The sequence below is a fragment of the Strix aluco genome, chromosome 2 (assembly GCF_031877795.1).
Source record: "Strix aluco isolate bStrAlu1 chromosome 2, bStrAlu1.hap1, whole genome shotgun sequence".
Taxonomy (NCBI): domain Eukaryota; kingdom Metazoa; phylum Chordata; class Aves; order Strigiformes; family Strigidae; genus Strix; species Strix aluco.
The window spans coordinates 109,001,354-109,023,062 of NC_133932.1; the positions used below are offsets into that span (position 1 = coordinate 109,001,354).

Sequence of the window (21,709 nt, forward strand, 5' to 3'; positions counted from 1 at the left end):
CTTACTGTCAGCTGATTGTCATGTTAATGAGCTTTTGGATCCTTTAGAGCTTAGATGTCTCTACATACAGGTAATCCCTACTTTATTAATCTAAGACAATTGTCTGTCTTTAAACAAGAGCATTAACCTGATGGTGAGTGGAGACCAGCAGTCTGCAGGAGACTGCTGGAAAAATCTGACACTCCTTCCCTTGGCATCAGGGTTTTCCACAGGGCAGTAGAATGTGGGAATTTGGAGGGAGAAATATCAGTCTGCCTGTGTCAGATTAACACTTCTTGAGTAGAAGTCTTGGTATGGAACCACTCCTCATCAGCAATCCAGTGATGTAGGGTTTGGAGCAACACCTGGCCTGGGACCTGACTGTGAGTGTTGGAGACAGCACAGCTGCTTCTCTGCTGCTGTACCTCCCCCACCCCCAAGGGCTGAGATGGCCACATGCCCTCACCCTTCCTGAAGGCTGGGTCTCATCAGCTCAGGAGTGTGCCAGCTGCCTGGGCTCAGTTAGCCAGGCTTGCCTTAATACCTCTGATCTGAAGACTTCCTGCTTTGAGCTAATACTGCAAGTGCTCACTGACCCCTTGAGCTATACTAAGACCTGTAATGCCCAAACCCCCAGGATGCTTATTCTGCTTCCTGCTGTTCCCAGTAGTGCAGCTCTTCTGTGGAGACTGTTCACGTCTTCCTTGATGTGAAATGTGTTGAGGTAACTTTGTGGTTCTGTTCCTTAGTCCTTTTATTGTTAGGAACCAAGAGTGCAAGGGCAGTGATACAGCTTTCCCTAGCTGGTACCTAGTTAATGAAGTAAGTAGAGAGATCACATACCTTCCTGGGCTCACTTGAGGGTAGTGGTACACTATGAAGTACAGGTGTAGACTCAACTTTTGCTGTTGCTGTGTAATTACCTGGTATTTAGGAGCCAGCCTGTTGGAAACTGCTTCTGTCCACATGGTACTTCAATGGTGGAAGCTGAAACCTGTCTTGAATAACCAACAGCATTCCACCAACTGTGTGCAGTTCTAGGTGCAGGATAGTGAGCCTGGGTCACTTACATAGTCCAAGCTTCTATGCAAACCAGGCCCAGCTAGAGCCAGCTCATACAAGCTAGTTCAGTTCTGTATAGCTCTGTAGATAGGGTTTTCACATAAGGTTTAATCTTACCATTACTTTTCCTTACTGGTTGGAATTTCCCATATTCCAGGTTGTAGCTGTTGCATGTCTTTGAGAAGAGCCTGGCTCTATCCCCTCCCATGACTGAGGTAACTGTAGCCTGCAGCAAGGTACCTCCTCACCTTTGTTATGGGTGAACAAAGTGTTCTCTCCACCTTGCAGCCTCACTGCCCTTGCTCCAGTATGTCACTGCCTTTCTTGTACTGTGGATCATGAAATTAGTTGTGGTATTCCACATCTGCTCTGACCGATGCAGGGGCTCTGAGCAGAGGGGCAGAACTGTCAGATTTGCTGGCTCCAGAGCCTGCTCTTGCAGCCTCACCTGTTCCCTAAACTGCAGTGTTGCTTCAGAGGCTGCATGTGGTGTCGCACATAAACTGCCCTTCAGGGTTATGGGGTGCTGGCAAAGTTCATGTAAGCCTTGCATCTCTGGCTTGAGAAAAAGAACTGCCCACTGATACAGGAGATCAAAGCTGCATCACTAGAGGGCGATGGAGCAAGGCAGCAGACAAGGCCTGTGTCTGCACTGGATGTGCTAGGAGCTGGAAGAGGATGTCCTTCTACTGCAGCTTGAAGTGGCTGATGACTAAGTTCCTTTTGGCTTAGCTCAGGCAAATGCATATCACTGTCCTAGGATGCCCTTTCTAATAGCTTACAGGGCAGTTAAGGTGAACCTTCTTCCTGCTGATGGAGTAAACTAATCTTGTATAGCAGCAGCAAAGGCTGTAACAGCAAGCATCAGATTTTTCCAGCTGAGGCACAGTGAAGTAAAAACTAAATAGCTGTATGTAGGAGATACTACATTTCTCTTGAGAGATCTAAGTACCATTGCTTAGAAGATGGTAACAATAGTTCCTAAACTCCCTGCAGCTCTGGCTTCAAGTAATAGACACTCATCCCTTACATATGTGGAATTTATGGCATTCTTCTGGCAGGAAACTGACCCTTAGTGTATCATGGGACTCAACAATCTAGAGACGTGGAAGTGGAGTTGAACCTTAATATTAGTAACAAAATCAGTTCTAACAAAGCACCAGGCCAAAGGCTAAACTACAGACTTTATTTTCCATAGTAGATTATGTAAAATCTGCAGCTCTTTCACAGCACCTTGTTATAGCTGGCACTTTCCCTTCAGTTTTGAGGGCTTTATTACATTCATTGATTGTAAAAAGCCTTTCCTGTTACTTCTGGAAGGGTGGTGACACCAACTCCACCCTCTCTTTGCTCCTCAGCTGGACAAGCCTGTTAAGTGTTATTGCATAAACAATAGTCAGATACTCAGTTAATCAAATCAAACTTTATTCCCATTAATTCCTCTACCAACATTCTTAAGTTCTTAGCTGAACAACCCAATACATGTGTATAGCTTAAGCAGCTGTAAATGGAAAAATTACTGCTTATATCACCTTCAAGAGGTAAACTCTCCAAATGTGTCTATTTCAGCCACCAGCTTCTTGCTGTAGGTTCAGTTCAAAATATCATGCTTCTCTTGAAGCTTCAACTTCTGTATTAAAAACTGCAACCATGAGCTTTAAAAAATGAAAGCAAATCTAAGAAATAGATTGAAATATTCCACTGATGTGGAATCAGTCCTCAACTTTTCATAGTTATTAGAAACATGTACAAATATACTATTTCTCTTGGCTAGACACCTTTGAAAAGAAGGGGAAGTCTAACAACTCTTAAAGCCTCACCCTCCTACCTGGATTATTTAAACATTTGGTATAAATTCCTTTTGAAGTACTGACAATGCACAGTAATACTGCCCCTTGTGTACCAGTCAAGGTAAATTGGTGCAACAGACAGTGAAGATCCTTCAGCCACACCCTGCTGTAACTGCCTGGTCTCATGGGTGTATGAAAGGGGAATGAACAGTTGTTACTGCATGTGAAGGCTGGGGAAACAGGAAGAGTTTGTGGAACTGTAGCAACCGCCTTTCAGTGCAGTGGAGGAGCCAGTTTAAGTGTACCCTGGCTGCACTGCAAGAGGCAGGAGGTAGTGACATGCTTTCACCTATGCCTAAAGCTTTTTCCTGTTTCTGGGATCTGAAAGGGAAGCTGTAACATGCAAAAATCAAGCTCTTCCAGCTGTGACTGCTGTCAGTCACTGACAAATCGTGCTAATCCATGATTTTGCTGGGTCAGTGTACTTTGTGTCCTCCACAAGGGTAGGTTGTCACTTACAGCACAGCGTCCCTCTGTCCAACTCCAGGCCTGAGTCATGCGCTGTGCTGCTGAGACCTGCTTTGCCTTCTCCCAGGATAGGCAGTAGCTGCCTCTTACAAGGCAGTGGATGCTTGTAAAAAGAACATCCTACTTCAAGAATGAAAGTGGCATCTAGAAGTAGGTGTTCCTGCATTATTTTGGGTAACACTGACTGCATGTTTAATCAAGCAACATGACCAAGCAGTCATGCCCTCCAGGCCTGAAGGTGATACAAACTATCCAGTCATATGAGCTTTTTCCACTCAGCTGAAGAGACACAGCAAGTGGCAGGACTCCAGCCCAAGTGCGTGTTACACCATGGAGACCACAGTGTCAGTTGTCTTTAAAACCTCAGTTCTGACTTTCTGCTCTTCTTCAGCTTCCTGTCCTTCAAGCACATGGACTCATTCACATCAAGGTGACGCAACCAGGAGCCTGTGCAAAGCTACAATTCTGTGCTCAGCACCAGCAGCAATTTCCAGCAGTCTCCCTTACACTAAGGGCTTAATTCAGCAGTGCTTAGTATACTCCAGCACTTCTCAAAAGGATTTAGAAAATAAAATGCTGCATGGACTCCTTAAACCCAGTAACTACATGTTTTTATCTCAAATGCAGGCATACCTCAGGCTCTAAGTCTTACAAGTACAAGGTAAGGGGTGAACACTTCCTATTTTTATAAGCCCAGAGTACACAAGTCAGACACCGCCTGCCATGTCCTTGGAAAGTCACAGAGCAGAAGGGAGCTGGAGAAGGGCAGGGGTCTAGATGAGGGATATGTAGAAGTCAGCCATACTCAGCAATTAGACAGGACTGCCATTATTCTGAGTCAGACACTTGCCAGCAACATCTGGGAAAGTTCACCACCACAGCACAGATTTTAAAACAGTGCTTTGTCTTAAACAAGACACAGCCTACTGCTGCATGTTACATTAAACCCAACAGGTCAACATGAAGTCTTTTTAGCACCATTATAGGTCAGGAAAATACATTTATGACATGCAATGTACCTAGTGCAGACTCTGCAAGATGAAGATAATTCTGCTGGTCCAATTCAAGCAGCATGTACACATCTCTATCAAAATCACCTGAATTTAGAAGATTACAAATCCTAAACTGGAGTTGAGTTCCTAAAATTAGGTCACTGATTTGGCCCTGCTCAAACCATGATGTGATCTACAGGCTTTTGATCATTTATTTAAATAATCCTTAAACAACCATTTGTTCTCCATCTGCTAGAAGGTATCAGTAAGAATCTATTTGTTTCATCAAAAGTTTCCGGCTGTACTCATAGGCAAGAAACAGTGCCCCATTGGCCAGGAATGCACGGATCATAGTTGGCTTTAGTCCAGAATACAAGGCAAGTACACCTGGAAATGAAATCAGAGCCAGTTAGCAATTTATTAAATTGCCTATCTGCATCAACCACTGTGCTTTTACCTTTGAAGGATACTGAAGTAATGCTTCTGCTTAGAGGGGCATGCACAGAGAGCTGAACTCACTGGTGTAGCTGCTAACCACAATGTTACTGGATAGTGGTAGACAAGTATCTGGAGTTTTAACATAAGTTTAGCCATCTAAGTGCTTACATTAGAAACTTATCTCAGGTATGACAGGGTCTTCAGAACACTACCTTGGTCACCTGAGGATACCATTCACAGCAGCTGTACCACAGCTGGCAAGGGGACAGAAAAAGAACAGGACTCTGTTGGAGCTGTGCCCCACATCAGACTCCTGCTCCGATTATTATCCTCCCTAGCAACAGGGCCAGGATTCTTATCTGCCACCATGTATATTCTTACACCATCTTCTGAAGTGCCTGGTGCAGGCCTGGTTCAGTTCCAGAGACGAGACACTGAGGTAGATGCTCCAAGTTGCCAGGCTAGATAGGACTATTAAACACCCTCAGACAGCCATACATGAACTTCTAGAGGTGAAGAAAAATTCTGTACTGAACTGGTTATTTCAATTTTCATGTACAGGTTTGGTGATGAGTAATGGAGCTCATTCCTTTTTTCTGCTTTTAATGCATACTGAGCTTTAGTTAACTTTAAGTGAATTGTCGCCTAAACCAAGAGGCATGGCAGATGCAGGAGGTCTTGATTTCTAGACCTAGATTCCAAGCTTTCCAGACTACATGAAGCATCGATACTTCTATTTGTTAGAAACAGCTACTGTCTGTCTCTAACGCATTATCAGTGGATTAGATTTCTTAAGCAGTTTTTGGTATTGGAGGGTATACATTTCAGTCTGTAGCCCTACAGATTCAGTTGATATGCTGCATACTCACCTTCAGTTCTCACAACAGTTACAAATGTTCCCATAAAGCCTGTCTGTTTTCCAGCCATTGAAAGAACCTGAATTCTAGATTTGATACAGTCCACAGGATACACAGCAATCCACAGACAGCTGCCTCCAAAACCTCCACTCAGTAGCAAAGGAATGGGACCTGAAGTTAAGAAAAGCTTTTATACACACCACAAAATATCCACCAACATAAGTATCACATTATTTCATCTACAGAAGTCAAGCAGGTTCTTCTGTGTTCTCTTTGTGACAGAAGAGCAGTTCCTGCTCCCCCACAAACCTTTAAGTTAATTTTAAGCCACTGGGAAGTCACAAGTCTAACCAGAAGCTCAAAGGTTATAAGGAGTGCCTCTTAGATTATTGGCCATGCTAAAAAAGTATAACCTGGAATTCTGTTTTGACTGTATTAACTAAATTAACTCCACTCCTTTCACACTTGCAATCACTTTCCAAGGCTAATTGTGAAATGGTTTAGAGTAACATAGTGTCACTAATCACCTAAACAGATTCACTTGGTACAATGCAGTTGGTGATCAGTCATTTTTCATGATGCAACCTGATTTCGTGTTTCAGATCAGATGTCGATAAACATTTTGTAACAGCAACCAGAACGCATGCAGCTAAAATCCTAACTCCCAGCAAGACAAAGTATTTCAACTGGAGACAAGCTGTCTTTATTCTGGTATCTCCTCATTTTTTCATTTCTACTTTCCCATCTCAGTGTTCTCTTACTATCATTGTAATTACATCTAATGGTCTGTTCACACGTATGCTGCAATGTGTGCTCACTGTTCAAGAGAATACAGCTAAAGCTGTAAAGCTTCAAAAATCACTCTAAAGAGCTGATTAAATAGTTTAGAGTTGTGTTACACTGTAGGGTCAGATATTTAAGTAGTTGTGTAGTATTACTGTTAGCTTACTGTATTTATTCTCCATTTACAATATATCCTGCCCCACTGGCAAGTGGTCACTTCAATAATTCATTACTATATATACACAAAATGCAGACCTCCATATTTTGTATGTCCAGTTTCCTTCATTTTACACGTATTTTACAACAGCTGTGAATCATTAGCACATCTTCAGGGAAGATATGTGCCCCCCCCTTTATGTCCCCCATGACAGCATGCTAAAATCCACCAGGAAAAAAGAGGCACCATACCTAATTCATCTTTTGATCTCCCAGAGGCAAAGAATGTCCGACTCAGTTCATACCCTCCAAAGAAGAAGAAATAGCCTGGGACTTCCCGCAGCAAAGTGCTTGACAGGCCTCGGTAAAATCCAAGGGGACCATCCTTTTGAATAACACCCTTCACTACCGACCAAACTGTACTGAGAGAGAGGTTGATCCAGTTAGTGATGCTTAATAGCCAGATAATGAGAAGGTTACAGAACGATAGGCAACTGCAGCAACAATTAAGACCCATTGTTTAGACAACAGAATTCAAGTAAGACTTAGAACAAGATCCTACTGGGAGCCCTTCACTGGCATCCAGCTTTACTAGTGCCTCAGAGACCTCCAGGCTCCGACCCTCCCAGCCACAACTCTTTGCTGGTTAACAGTGCACTACAAATGTGACATCAAGCCAGTACAGAATTAAAAATAATACACATAAAAGGGTTCCAGAGATACTGGGCAGGGTGTATACTTACTTGTGTCCCTGGACTATTTTTCCTGACAACTGCATTTCATGCATGGCCTGCAGCCGGCACTTCACCAGCTCTGTGGGACAGAGGACAAGGGTGGCAAAGGCAGAGGCGAAGGAGCCTGCAGCAGCATTCTGCAGATCACTGCAAGAGAGAAACTGCAGAAGGTATTTGGGCACTGACCTTCAGTGCAGTGGAGCCACTGCACCAGCAATCAGCTTCCTGAACCTGTAAATCTCACCAAGAAAAACCTGACACAGTCTTGGGGGAAAAAGTCTCAAGGGAAAAGGGCACTTGATCTAGGGAGATAAGAAACCTGACTCATCCCATCTTCATATACAACTCAAATACATCCTTTTGACACCCAAAAAGATATATTGCAACCTTTACCTTTTTTGCCATACTTTAGTGATTGCAGCAGAATAAACACTATAAAAGCCAAGAAGGAGAAGACTTGATAAAGATTTCCATAGAGTATTTTTACTGGGCAACTTCTGGGTACTAGTTACTTCCTCAGAACAGGAGCAATCATCACCTCATACAGATGTCAGTGTTTTCAAATTCACCTTACCAGTATTAATACCCGTTTTCAGCGGAAGATGCTAGAAATCTGAAAGCAAGACACAATGGACCACTATAATCTTTCTATGGATGTACTGCAATGAATGCAGCCATGTGTATCAGAGACAGTGCAGACAAACACCACTGAACAAGACAGCACTATAGTCTGCATGGACTCACAGTATTCCAAAACTGGGGCTTACTTTGCGGTTATTTTACACATGTCGCAAAGTCTGGGCTGCTAAACTGCTAGGACTCAAAAGGCTGGTACTCCAGGATGATATACACTTTAAACAGGTTCCTACAGACACTGGTGTGTTGCACAGGTGCTACACAACAGCACAGAAAAAGTGGAGCTTCTCCCTTCTTGCAGAACCTGGGGAGTCAGCACAGCTGAGACCGCCCTCACTGCTGCACAGAAATTCTTTCCATACACAGATGTATAAAACTACTGGGCACAGGGCAAACATCTATAGTATTAGAGATTAAAGCTACAACTTTTCACCTTGCAGAAGCATCACAGAACTGAGTTTGTGACATGAAGCAAAGCTCGTGACATTCAGAACGGTCAAAGTGGAAGAAGTCAGTAGCTGCCTACGGAGCAGCGACCACATAATATGCGGTAAGAACTGGCAACATTGACTGCACAATCCTCTTGCAGCACACAAAGCCTGGCATAACAGGGATCTGAAGTGTAACCCTCTGAAGCTCGAGACAGAGCAAGGCAGAGTTAAAAACAGTATGTGGCTGAGCCCTACAGTTAAGCAGCTATGAGCTACAGCAAGGCAATAGGGTTACACATTGAAGAATCAGGATAAGACGACATGGAAGAGGTGCCTTCTAACTATGCACTATGCACAGGATCCTTCCTCCTTCAGGAGAAAGAAAAAAATGATGCTATCAGACAAAAAGAATTCTGACATATGTACGTAAAGCATTAGATTTAGCCATAATTCAGATACTTTCTACTTTTGCCCATTGATGTTTAATTTTGCATACAAAAATTCAACTGGACCCGCTGTTTAGGCTTTGGTCTTTAATATAGCGAACCTCACTGCAGAAGTGATAAGCCTTGAATGCTGTTCAGGTTCCCTCTCAACTCAAAATGCCTAATTCAGTAATTTTTCTGGATGGGAGAGTTTTGATCATACATCACAGGAGGAAGAATCATCTACTCTTAACACTGCTGCTTCTTCTATAAAAGGTATTTATCTTGTTTTTTCAAAGAAAATAGCCTGCTGAAGATGACTAGTCACGTATTGAGAAAGTCAAACTGAGGTGAACAAGGATAATAGTTCTCTCAGTTTAGACTTTGGCACAGAATGAAATCAGTTTGGTTGGACTAAATGGGCATTTAGACAAATGGAATTTAGCACTTCTCTTTCCCTTTGGTTGTCTCAGTTTAGACTTTAGCATGGAATGAAATCAGTTTGGTTGGACTAAATGGATGTTAAAAGATAAATGGAATTTAGCATTTCTCTCTCCATTAGTTTTCCTTTTGACTCATGCATCAGTGACATGTATTCCTTTAACTGGAGAAACTGTTGTTTTGTAACTGTTTTGCAAGGCTTCACTCACTGACCAGGGTATCACTGAACACAAGCAGCCTAGGCAAGCTTATTTCCAAGCCATTTAAAGGTGTGACTGGGAAGGTAACTAAAAGCAAAACCAAACTATTGTAGCTGGTTTTGAGAAATCTCAAACATTATAAAATAATGAAACAGTAAGAAGCCATTGCTTATATACGGGTGAGAAAAATAGTCAGGTTGACCTCAGTTTGTGACTTGATGCATTTTCCTCTTCGGGCTAAGATAGTATGACAGGTTTTAAACAGCAGAGGCAATGAAGATAATTATAGTTCTTTATGTGTCATGTCCAGATGTTAGCCACCTCATCAGGGTTTCTTCCCTCCTCTACAGCACACAAAGGCTTCTTGACTCTTCCACAATAAGAATGGTTGGAGACATCCTGGACAGACCTCATGTATTCAGGGCACCACTGCAGACCATGTCAATTCTCTCATACATGCACCTCATAAGATGCCCCCACAATGATCCAGAATAAGAGATCAAGGAAGCAGCATCAAGGGAGAAATCTTCTAAGTAAATTTAAATCCTTTAGTGTTTTACCCTAGCACAGTCATGCAGTCACACTATTTGTTCTTCAATCAACAATGTATTAAACAGCCATCCTGGGTCTGAAAAGTACCCATTTACCTGACCAAGGAAAGAAAGGTCAGATGTCAGAGGCACTTGCTATTGCTACATATTCAAATTACATTCCCATTCTGTATCCTACTCCAAAAATGTGGAATAGTACACCTATGTCTATACTGTTTGAAAGTTTCCTGCACTACCTCCCCTACATATGCTGTAAACATGCTGTCTCAATCTTGAAGAGATGATCCCAGGACCTCTGCAAGTCTGTAGTCTACCTCCCAGGAGGGTCACAAAAGATGGTTAAGCAGCAAATCATGCCGTTGGTAGGCCTATCTCCTAACATTTGAGTGGGTAGGAAAAGATAAGAGGTCTGTAAGCTGAGCAAGAAGAAACTCCCTGATCTAAGAAAGCAATAAAAAAAAAGTGGAAATGACTGTCTCAGCTGAGGTATTTCAACTGTCAGAAACAGTGAAAGAGAATGCAAGTAGAGAACAATTAATATAATTTATCTCTTCATCACTTCATATTCCCTCATAGCAGGCCTCAGGCTTAAGATACAACATCTTAACATGTGACAGGAGAACACCTCACTTAATGCCACTTTTAGATACTTGTCTTGCACTTAGGTAGCTACCTATGTCATGTCAAAGATCTCAAATGCAGATTCATGGCCTTCCCCGCTACTTTCATTTGGAGACAGACGTGACAGAGGCAGAACAAAGTTATTAATAAAAAGCTGAATGTGGTTAACCTTGCATCACTCTGAATGGAGTTAGGACAGTATAAGAAATCTTTTCCACTGTGGGGCAGCACAAGGATGGAGAAGGTGCAGCTACTTTCAGTGCTGTACAGAAGACATACCTTGAGAAATGTGTAACAGTAAGGCACATGGAGACTGCTGAACCACTGACAGCTCTAAAGTGATGCCCCTGGAGAAAAGCCATCCTAGCTAGAAAAAGATTATGATCATTATGCCAGTGCATAAATCCAGGACTTGTTCACACCCTGAATACTCTGCACAGCTCTGGTCTCATAAGCTAAAAATCCAGGTACATCAGGATTACAAGAGTTTGAGAAAGACAGCGAGGACAGCTAAAGGAACAGCTTCAGAGTGCTCACTGACTAGGAGGGATGGGATCCTTCCATCCAGGAAGGGGTGGGGAAAAGGGGCATGGAGCAATGGACAGAAATCTATAAAATCCCAGGTAGCATGGAGACAGTGGGTAAGGATCAGCTGCCTCTTCCAGTTACAGAATTAATGACTACCACCTGCAGAACTCCCTGCCAAAGTGTACTGCAGATGCAAGGAACTTACAAGAATTCAAGAAGAGACAGGACAAGTGTTTCAAAAGAGATCCATAGTCACTGACTGGATCACACAAGGATCAAGAAATCCTCTGAACTAAGAACACAAGTAGGGCAGAAGACTCGCAGTAAGTATTAAACACTTCCTTCTCTTTTCTCTCTTTAGGCAGCCACTTATTGCCAGTGCTGCAGACAACACACTGCAAAATTAGACCTTTGATCTAACCATCATTACATTCCAGCTTTTGAAACTTAGATTTTTAAAAGCAAGGCAATATTAGAAAAGTTTCTTTTCACCTTAGTATGCCTCCCTGTAAGAACCACTACCTCCCCTGCAAAATCAGAACCACCTAAAGGTCAAGGGAATACTAACTTTCAGGTATTGCAATGCTCAGTCTGTTTAGTAAAAATATTCCAGGTCTTGAATATTCCAGTTAAGTTGCGATTATCTAAACCAGCCAACTACAGCAACAAGTAGATGGCTCTGTTAAGACACCATATCCTAGCACAAAGGTCTATATTCCAAAACTTACTACAATGCATACTGGCAGAGGAGGACTAGGACATCAGTTATGCTCTGACAATACAGTACTTGCAAATAGCAGTTGCATAGTTTTTATTTATTTTAAAAAATGGATTTCTATAACTAACCTGAGCTTTGTTTTCCTGTCTACTCCAACAATTCTTCTCACAATTTGTTGGCAAAATCCATAGCACATGAACAGAACGGAGTTCTCTGCAATGTTGGCTACAAGCGCTGGTGTAGTTCCCTTGTAGAAGCCTTGAAACCCCACTTGCTTGTAGGTTTTCACAAAACAGTCTACAATTCCTTTGTACATGTTGGGGAATGTCTGCATCTTCACCTTTGCAGTGTCAAAGGGCTGGCCAGTCAGCACACATGCTGTCCCACCTAAACAGGCATGGAAGTTAAGAGGGTGGATGAAGGTTATCACAACTGAAACATCTATACACACACAGCACTATTAGGAAAAAAAAAAATCACACAGAAAGCAACGATTAATTAATTCTCCACAGGAAAAGACAAGTGCACTGATTTCAGCACAATGGCATCAATTATCAGTGGTGAATTTAGTTACCTGAAGAAAGAGAAAACCATGCATAAAAGCAGTAATAGCCTAAGTCTCATTAAACATTTCTTTGCCTTACTAAAAGTGAGCATCTAAATGAATTGATTCACCTACATAAGCAGTTACTGAATTAGAGGTATTGTTCTGAAATCAAGTCACCTGTGTTAATGAGTTAAGCAACATTTTCCCTTGTTCATTAATGCAGTGGTTCAGAAGACATCCGATTTTACATTCCAATAACAAAAACTTGAAAGATTTTGAATCAAGTGAGACAAAGACTCCTCCGGGACAAGAGGAACACTGCTGAGACTGATGAGACAAATTGATAACCAAAGACTCAATCCCTTTACTTCAAAACTCCAGATGATTCTTATGTGCATTTATTCCTACATACTAGAAGAAAGTGTCCAGTATAAGCTGAAAAAGGGCAAAAGGGCAAAGTTTCTCAACCTGTTATCTTTTCCAAACTGAACTGCAAGGTCAATACCCTGAAAACTTGTGAGATATTTCAATCAATACCAGTAACCACTTCTCCCTCAGTGCAGTGTTCTTTCACATGAACTAACTCAATTCAGTAGTCTGCAGAAAGAGCTAACATTACACTTTTTCAGTAAGAAATAACAATGTACACTGACAGCAATCTATTAGAAGCCAATAACTAACACGAAGCATATGATAGGTGTACCTTATATAGACTTTATGATTTTGCTTTTTTAGCAAGAAAGAAGAACTATCCTAAAATGGAAGCTGATCTTCAAATGTTTAGCTGACATTTAAAGCTGTGCTTTAAAGCACAGCTGACATGCATATACTGTAAAGAGGACAAGTTAACAAGATGTTTTTTTCAGCTATGAAACAGAAGTAATTATCTGTAAATGCAGATAAGGTAAAGAAACTGAAATAGAAGCAAATGTGTGAATCCAATTAAGATTAGTTATTTTTCTTCTAATGGGAAGAAGAAGAGTAAGCAAGTGTTTGTTTAACCAGGCCTATTTTCAATCAATTCTACTCATGTTACATTGTTGCTGCTCTGCAAAGAGGTACTTCAGGACTTTAAGAGGAACTAAAGATCTAGCTGCCATAAAACCTCATTAAAAGCTTCAGAGCAAATCATGCAAGGAAACATGAAGAGCTTCTTGCTCTGTGAGGAATAACCAAGCAGAGAAGTAGCTGGCTCTGACCAGTAACTCCATGTCAGCCTCAGATGAGAAGCAGAGCTGGAAAGGCTCAGCCAATGCTACCTGCAGGCAAGTCAGGTAGATATTAATCTAGAGGACAAATGCTAGGTTCCTGTGTAAAGGCAGACCTAAAACATCCATGTGTAGTAAAATAATGGCTGTTGGAAGAAGCCCAAGAAAACCAGAAGTGGTCTTGGGAATGCAGAACTAAAAAATTGGGAGCTGACTGTGAACACCTGTTCCAAAAAGAGAAAGGGCTCTCCTTACACTGTCATTGGAGGTAGCACAAGAAGCCCAGTAAACTACAGCAATGAACTTTGTAAGCTTCAAGGTAAAGACCAAGAGTCACAGTATCTAAAACATTAAAGAAAACATAATTCTTCCAGCCAGCAGTAGAGTGTAAAAAAACCCCAAAACCACAAAACCAAAACAAACCAGAAAAAACAAAAAGTCAACCCTGCTTGAATGTTTAGACAAATGTGGTCATAATAATGACATGGGAACTGTGGCGAAAAGAGTCCTACTTAATCAGAGAAGTGATCAGAGGTTGCTCAGATCCTAGGCAAAGGACTATGACCCACAGGCAGCTGAAGGGCTTATTTATTATTGTTCAGAACTTACTTGTCCCAGTATGCCATTACTTATCAGCTAGTCAAGACTGTATCTGGAGAGAAAGGTAAAACCAGGTTATGCATTTACTGGAGGAACTAGCTGTTTGCCTAAATACACTTTTCTAAAGGGTGCAGACACATATGTAACACAGAAATGAGCACTACTAATGAACACAGGCAACACAAAACAAGTATGTGGAAAGAATATGGAAAATAAATACTAGAGTAACATTAAAACTATCTATTACAAGAAAAGTAGCAAAGAAAAAGAACAATGATTTAGGATTACTGAAGTCATGACGAAAGAGGTCTGACTTCCTTCATCTTATCTAAAGGAAGGAGAACTATACCAGAGAAGAAAACAGCATAATTAGCTCCAAGATCCTCTAAGCAATACTGCCAAAACCAGGGAAACCTCAAGTGCATGCCCTAGTATCACCAAGAAATGGTTTTCTAAGCTGATGCTAGTTTCCAGCTCTTGTAGTCACCAAGAGCTTCAACTCAGGCTTCAACTCAGAAAGACAGCTTCCTAAGCCAGAGTGCTCCACTGCCCTGGATGTTAACCATTCCTCAGCTGAAGTACCAGGAAGGAAAGCAGTCACACCTCCCATTTAAGCACCTGGGAACACCTGCAAAACCATCAAGAACTGCACAGATATTAAGTTACTACTTTGGGAAATAGAGCAGATAATAGCCACGATTTACTGAGGATCCAAAAAAAACAAGGAGAATGAACAGACTAAGAGAAGCATATTTTTTCTAAGGCAATGAAGGAATAAGAGCAAATAGCAGAAACACTTCACTTGCAGGGAAAGAGAGAATTGTCTAGTCAATTAACATATTTTTGCAAAGGCTAACAAAGCAGGTATTACCTGGGCAAAATGTGGGGTAGATGGAATGCTTTATGAAGGTGCCACACTGGACTCATGTTATCTGTCACCCCTTGATTTCTCACTGCACTAAGGTTAACTCCAGTCTGACAAATGACCTCAAATAACTACCCTTGAATTGCACTTAACACCATTAATGCCATGATACTCACAGCATTAATACCATCATAAAAGGACCGACCAACTGCAATAGCTATTGTTTGGGAAAAGAACCATGAAATTGTTTAAACTGCTTACAACAGTACATTAGACAAATCTTTCCTTCCACCTTTTCTGTATAAACATTGCCAGCTTAGAAATGTCAAAAAGACCCCTTTTCTCTGGCAGAGTTAAAAACCAATTCACCTCTCAGCCACGGACATTACCAACATGGTAATGTTAGTGAAACAATGCAACTGTTTCCACATTTGTGACTGTCACAACTGGTTCAGCAAAACTTTACAGCACAGACTAGACTGAACTGGAAGTTAGTTGAATGAATTCATCATCAGTCCCACTACTAAGCTTCCTAGCTTCTAAAGATTCACATCAGGATGTTGTTTGAGCTAATAACCCTTCAGATAGCCTCTTGCCTGTTTCAATTAGAGAGGGTTCCTGTGACAAAAGCAGCACCTCAACCACTCAACACACTGTTTAGGTTCATTCCAAAACTCTACTTGTGACCAATTCTTAAACTCATGTAAGCATGAGAACTAACACTGAAACTTAAATCTCCTTCTGGAAAAATATTAGTCTGGAATAAGGGTTACACCTTCACTGTGTGGCAGGGGTTTCACCAGGGAAGAGTGATAGTGATGCAGTTACAACACTAGCTGAGGTCAGCTGCTTCACCTCCACGTCCTTAAAACACAGAAGGCAAGGCTTTTTATAGCAATGGGAAACTGCTTTTACATTTCTCAAAGGTATTAATTATTATTGCTCAAATTATTAATGCTCAAAGGCATTATTATTCTGTCCCTCAGAAGTTTTGTGCAATTAAGTTCTCTAGCCTTACCTGCAGCTCCTGCTGTGAGGTCAATAGCAGCCTGAATAGCTGAGTTGATCCTCATGCTTCACACTTGTTTATCAGTTACTTCAGAGTGAAGTCTCCTGTTTCCTGGCAGGTGTGGAGACACTTGTCTCCTAAGAGAAGAGAAAAATGAAGCATACACAATTTACAACAGTAACTGACAGTCAAAAGCATCACAAGATTGCTTTCACTTCCACTCTTCCATTTACCCTGTTCTAAACCATTTACAAACAGAAAATGCTTGTCCCCAAGACTGAGATCTAGCATATTTGTATTTTGACTGACTAGTTTTGCTGCATTAGGCAAGTCCTCTGGAGTATCACTGTCTAGCTTCAGATTACTTGGGCTTTCCAGTTTCTAGTGTCCATGGATCTCTCAAATGAAAGCAAAGAGTACCCCCAGGGAAAAGCGATGAGCATTACCTTTTTATCGATTATAGAAGCACAGTCTCCATCAGGGGTCTAAGGCTAGCTGGCAGGAATATTTCCCCCCCATCTCAGCTCCCCACCTATAAAGCAAAACAAGAGAATTGCTCTCCTCATGGTGAGCAGCAGCTAAGAAAACTGCATTCATGATGATCCAGGCACATTAGTTATTTCTCCATGGCTCTCAGAAGATATGAGTAGAAAGGGAATGAACACCTAGAATTGTATCTAGCTGTCAGGTTCCCAGCACAAGTTCCCCCCACACCAGCATACTATAAATAAGAATTACACCTCATCTCTCAGGAAGGCAGCTGGAAAGCAGAAATACAAAGGCGACACCCTCAAACATTCAAATTAATTCAGTTCTCAAGTTTGCAGCAAGGTACTTTCACTGGGCAAGCAGTTAAAAGAAGATTGCTTATCTGGAGTAAAATCATTGAGCCAAAGAGCTCCCACTGTTTCAGAGCCATGTTGCTGAGCGAGACACTTAGCTGGTGGTGCTGTCAAAAGAGTTGCACGAGTCTTAAAAATCACACAAATACACACATGAATCATACCCTCATTGACTCTTAAGCCTGGCTTCAAGGACAGTATATCAGTAAACAGAACATTTTTCACTCTTTTACCTACTGTGGTGCTTCTTTTGAAGCCTGTTGCCTCCCAAAATACATTCTGGAGTAGTATTTATGGGAAACACAATTTCCAATAGGCTACATTGAAAGAATAATTTAAAAAACACACTGTATGAACCACATCCTTTGTACAACTTTTACAAGTACACACACCCGCATACAGTTAAGGCTTTAAGAAAGCCTATCTCTAAACAGATTATTGCTGAAGCTTAAAATAAGCTCCCAGTAGGCCAAATGCTGTCACTCAGTAACTTCACATGTCCAATCTGTTTAAGATGAGTTGCATGAATCTGAATGTAATAGTTTTTAAAAAAATGTGTCACTTCTCTTATAATAAATGGCACTAATACATGCTATTTCTGAATTGTGGTTACAGATTGGAACTGTTTCACCACTGACAGCATAGTATACTGTTGTCTCAAAACAGAAGCTGCAAGACCAAGTTACATTTCATTATCCTATATACCTCATTAGCGGTCACGCAGCACTCCGCACTTTTGCTTCTCATTTAGAGGAAGAAACAAGAACAACAGATCAGCGAGACAGCCTCTGAATGAAGGGAATTACTAGAGAGCAACAATTGCCTGCATTCAGTGAAATGTACACTGCTTGCATCATGCTCAGTGCTTATCAACTTGTGCCAGTCCCCAACGGGAGCACATGCCAAATCACCCACAGATACCCACTGAACGCTTGGCAGCAGAAGGAAAAACAGAGATGCCTATAAAAACATGGAAGTTTTGAGAGCCAAAGAAGTTTAGTTTCCTGACCCATAAAAGTACATTACCACTTTCACAAGATTTAAGACTTAGTCAAAACTACACCAGTAGTATATACGTACATACCTTCTCTGCTATTTTTTTTCCTGTATGCAATAACACTAGCAGATTTAAAAACTGCTCGTAGGTATAATGAGGCAACAACCGCTGTTACTTCCCAGGCGAATCCAAGCCTCCAACCTGGAAACACAGAAGCATTAGTTAGCGTAACAGGCCGCGCAGGGTCCTCCACCCGCAGCCCCTGACGTTATTCTCTGGTGATGCACCCCCCAAACACCAGGTGGATAACCCCAAAAAGTAGTGCTGCTCCCGGGGACAGCCCGCCAGGCCGCTGCCCGAGGCCGGGGCAGGCCGGCGCCGCAGCAGCCGCCGGGCAGCGGCCAGGCTGCCACACGTGCTCCCGGCCGCTGCAGACCGACTCTCTTCGGTACCGGCCAGAGCGCCAGCTCCAGGGCGGGCAAAGCCGAAGGGCAGGTCTCCTCAGGGCAGCCGGGCGCCGGCCGCGAACCCCCCGCTCCCACAACACCCACCGCTTCTGAGCGGGAAAGCGCCGGCCGGCCTTCGGCGGGGCGGCGCGGGGAGATGGCAGAGGCCTGCCGGGGCAGGAGGCCGCCGGACCCCGCACACCCGCCGCACCCCGGCCCAACGCGTCTCCCGGGCGGCTGCGCGCAGAGCGACGATTCCCGGGGGGCCGCGCACCGCTGAGCCCCGAGGCCGCGGCGCACCCCAGGCCCGCAGGCCGCGGGGCAGCCCGGCTCCCGCCCGGGGACCCCGCCGCACCGAGCCACCCCCGGCCCGGCCCGCCTGGCGCTGCCACTCACCGCCGCCCGCTCGGGCGGGCAGCGCCGCCGCCGCTGCCCCTATATAGGCGGCCGAGGGAGGCAGCGCGGCCCCCCGCGGCCCTGGGGAACACGCGGGCCGGGGAGGCGGTGGGCGGGCGTCGGGGCCGGGCCGGGCCGAGCCTGCCGTGCCCCCGGCGGTGGGAGGCGGTTCCGGGCAGCGGGGAAACGCCCGGCGGCCGGCGTGGCTACGGGGAGGGCGGCGGGGACAGGGTTTTGGGGTCCCCACAAGTACCGGTCGCAGCACCGCCTGTTCCGGCCCCTTCCGAAACCCTGCGGCCCACAATCCCTTTTATGTTTTGGTTGGGTGGGTGTTTTTTTGTTTTTAAAGAAGGATTTATTTAGGAATTAAGTACCCTGAAATAACATTTTGTGCGTACAGGGGAACCCCAGCAGAACTGCCGCAATTCCCGAGACAGGCGCTCGTCCATCAGCCGCAGTCTGTCTAGATGGTTGGTTTTTTTTGCCTCCTGCTATTTTGAAGTATTTGACAAATTTTTAAAATGTTATTCGAGCAATGGAGGAGAGGGAAAATTTACCTGTGGCTTTTTTTTTTTTTTTTTTTTGTACTATGTGACTGAATCGCAGTTACGTAAACCAAAAATTTCCCTCTTTCCCAAAACACAAAAATCCCCATTAAGTTTAACATACATGTTAATCAGAGGACTAAGCCATACAAGTCTGTAGCTATCTTATACTTAAAAAATCAATATACAGCATTCTACAATCTTCTGTCTAAAGTTATAAAGATATACCTGATATCTTGCATACTGACTAAAATAAAGTGTTTTCTTCTGCTGCTTTAGCTGGATTGAATAGTCAAATAATTGTGGAGATACAAATAAAAAAGTTGTTCCTGTTCTGACTTCTGCTAAAACCTCTAGCTTTACTGATGCATACTCAACAGTGGCCCATAGCACATTAAACTGGACATGGACAGATTCATAAGCAATTTGCTGCAGATCAACAAGTGACTTCTCCCAAGCTGAGAAATCACTTGCTGATCTTTGTGCTCCTTTTTGGGAATATGAAGTGGCATATAATGGCTTAAACCACTGTCATGAGGGCTAATACCACTTTCTTCAGCTGAAACTGCACAAAACTTTTTTTTTCTTTTTATTTTGATTAGCAATTAACTGAAGTGCTTGCAATAAGGCTCATCGGAAGCAATGCCTATTTGAAAGCAGTAGAACACTGTACAGCCTGTGGGAAGGTTTTAAATGAGCAGTAGCTATAATGTATATCAGTGATTAGTAACACCCAAGATAGTCTTGACAGACCAGGCAGTGTTGGGAGGTGCCGTACACCTGCAATCCCTGCTGAGCTGCACATGTGTTTGTGTGGATTAAGACACACAGACCTACATATTTGAGCTTAGATCCATGGTGTTTTTCTCCAAATAAAACTGATGGCTCTTACTTTCAAAGCCCAAACCAAGGAAAAAAGCATTATAAATACCAGAAAGTTAAATGTACATTTCCCCCTGTCACTATTAATTAAGTATAGGGTTCTGATATGATTTTTCTATATGGTTATTTCCTTGAAACATTCCTTTTAAATGGTTTGGGGCTATTCTTCAAAATATAGCAATTGTTAAGGAAGAGCAGGTCAGGTTATAAATAGTTTTAGAAACAATACATCAAATTGTAAATTACTGCTTTAATGTAGAAGTAATTGCTGAGTCTGTGGTAACCAGTTAAGTGATTGTGAGTTAGTTGTGCATCTCAAATGACCTGAAATACTTAGAGATTACCATATAGTCACAAAGAATTTTGACCTGTGTGCTGACTTCTTTTTTAGCAGGACTGCAGCACTGTTGGAAGATCCAGTTGGTGGAAAACATCTAACCCCTAATGGGGTGAAGCTTGAGACTAATGTGCCATTAAACCGCGTGCTGCCTGCCGTTGCCATTTGCCAGCTGAAACATCAGGCCTTGAGTATTTCAGGATGCTTCTTCATAACCATGTTCCTCGGGCAGACCACCAGGCCTGATCTGCTCTTGTTTGAACCCTGTACAAAAGATGGAGATGGTGAGAGTACTTGAAATGTTGTCTGGGAGATTTTATAGCCGTGAAATGCAGCACTACAATGAGCATATTGCCACCACATGGCTATTTCTGCTACCTGCACCCATGTCTACTAAGCCAAACTGTACATTTCGCTCCTGCACCATGCTGACATGGAGGTCCTAATGGACAATTTGTTTGGAGCTTAACTTCAGGCTTCCCTTCAAAGGATTTAGGCAGGACAGAAATGGAACACGTGTGCAGAGAGCTTGGTTTGCAAGTGCTGTGCAGGAACACGGAAGCGCTTTCTGGGACTGATGGGGTCTGGCTTGGGGTATGGGTGATTGGCTTTGGGATGTGATGGCCCACTGTGTGACAGGAGGGGCACAAACCTTCTTGAGCCACATGTTTTGGCACCGGAGAGATGGGTAACTTCTGGGAGCTGAAAAACTGGTAGCGGGATGCCATGGAAACTTGTCTGAGGCAGGAGAGGAAAGGGTTTCCTTGCAACATGCATTCCTTTCCCTCCTGTGGGATACCAGCAGTCCAAGTCTATCTTCTGAACCCACCATCTCCAGCCAACCACAGGCAAACTGTTTGCTCCCTGAAAGCCGGTTTGCCTTTCCTAATTCTTAGGGAAATCCTCATTGGCCAGGAGGACGAACATCAGTTCTTCGCAAGTATCATCTCAGAATAGCAGCAGCCAGAGATGCAGAAACAAGACCATCAAAACTCATCTAGCACCTTGCAGTAGATGTTGTCCAGACTGTTTGGAGAGGTGGGTCAAGCAGTACGGTACCACATGGGGGTTGTACATGGAGGAAAAGTAAGATGGCTTCTGCATGTAAGGCCTTGCATGGGTGATAGTGATTTGGGTACTGATGTACTACTGTCAACTGCAAGTG

General features: G+C 43.1%; 1 protein-coding gene across 6 annotated transcripts; it reads right to left on the reverse strand.

Moving 5' to 3' along the window:
* Window positions 1-2,445: 2,445 nt before the first annotated feature.
* On the reverse strand, window positions 2,446-19,051 carry SLC25A15 (solute carrier family 25 member 15). Of its 6 annotated transcripts, none has more exons than XM_074815786.1 (9): window positions 19,034-19,051; window positions 18,026-18,139; window positions 16,546-16,631; window positions 16,109-16,236; window positions 11,999-12,257; window positions 7,329-7,466; window positions 6,838-7,007; window positions 5,659-5,817; window positions 2,446-4,738 (listed from the first exon to the last, which is right to left on the reverse strand). In XM_074815786.1, the coding sequence occupies exons 4-9, from the start codon at window positions 16,161-16,163 to the stop codon at window positions 4,614-4,616; spliced, it is 906 nt and encodes a 301-aa protein (XP_074671887.1). In that variant the 5' UTR covers window positions 16,164-16,236; window positions 16,546-16,631; window positions 18,026-18,139; window positions 19,034-19,051; the 3' UTR covers window positions 2,446-4,613. The 6 variants fall into 6 exon arrangements, with proteins under 6 accessions (XP_074671887.1, XP_074671889.1, XP_074671885.1 ...); XM_074815788.1 differs by lacking the exon at window positions 19,034-19,051 and adding an exon at window positions 18,781-18,887 and having other exon boundaries at window positions 2,446-2,696; XM_074815784.1 differs by lacking the exon at window positions 19,034-19,051 and adding an exon at window positions 18,781-18,885.
* Between the last annotated feature and the right edge of the window lie 2,658 nt (window positions 19,052-21,709).

Bases quoted from the DNA above. Each gene is read 5' to 3' on its own strand.
- SLC25A15 (XM_074815786.1), bottom strand. From the start codon at position 16,163: ATGAGGATCAACTCAGCTATTCAGGCTGCTATTGACCTCACAGCAGGA. The intron at 7,467-11,998 runs GTTAGTTATAGA...TCTCTCTTGCAG, and splicing joins GACAGGAAAACAAAGCTCAG to TGATCTGCAGAATGCTGCTG. The intron at 7,008-7,328 runs GTAAGTATACAC...CCTCTCTCTCAG, and splicing joins AAAATAGTCCAGGGACACAA to TACAGTTTGGTCGGTAGTGA.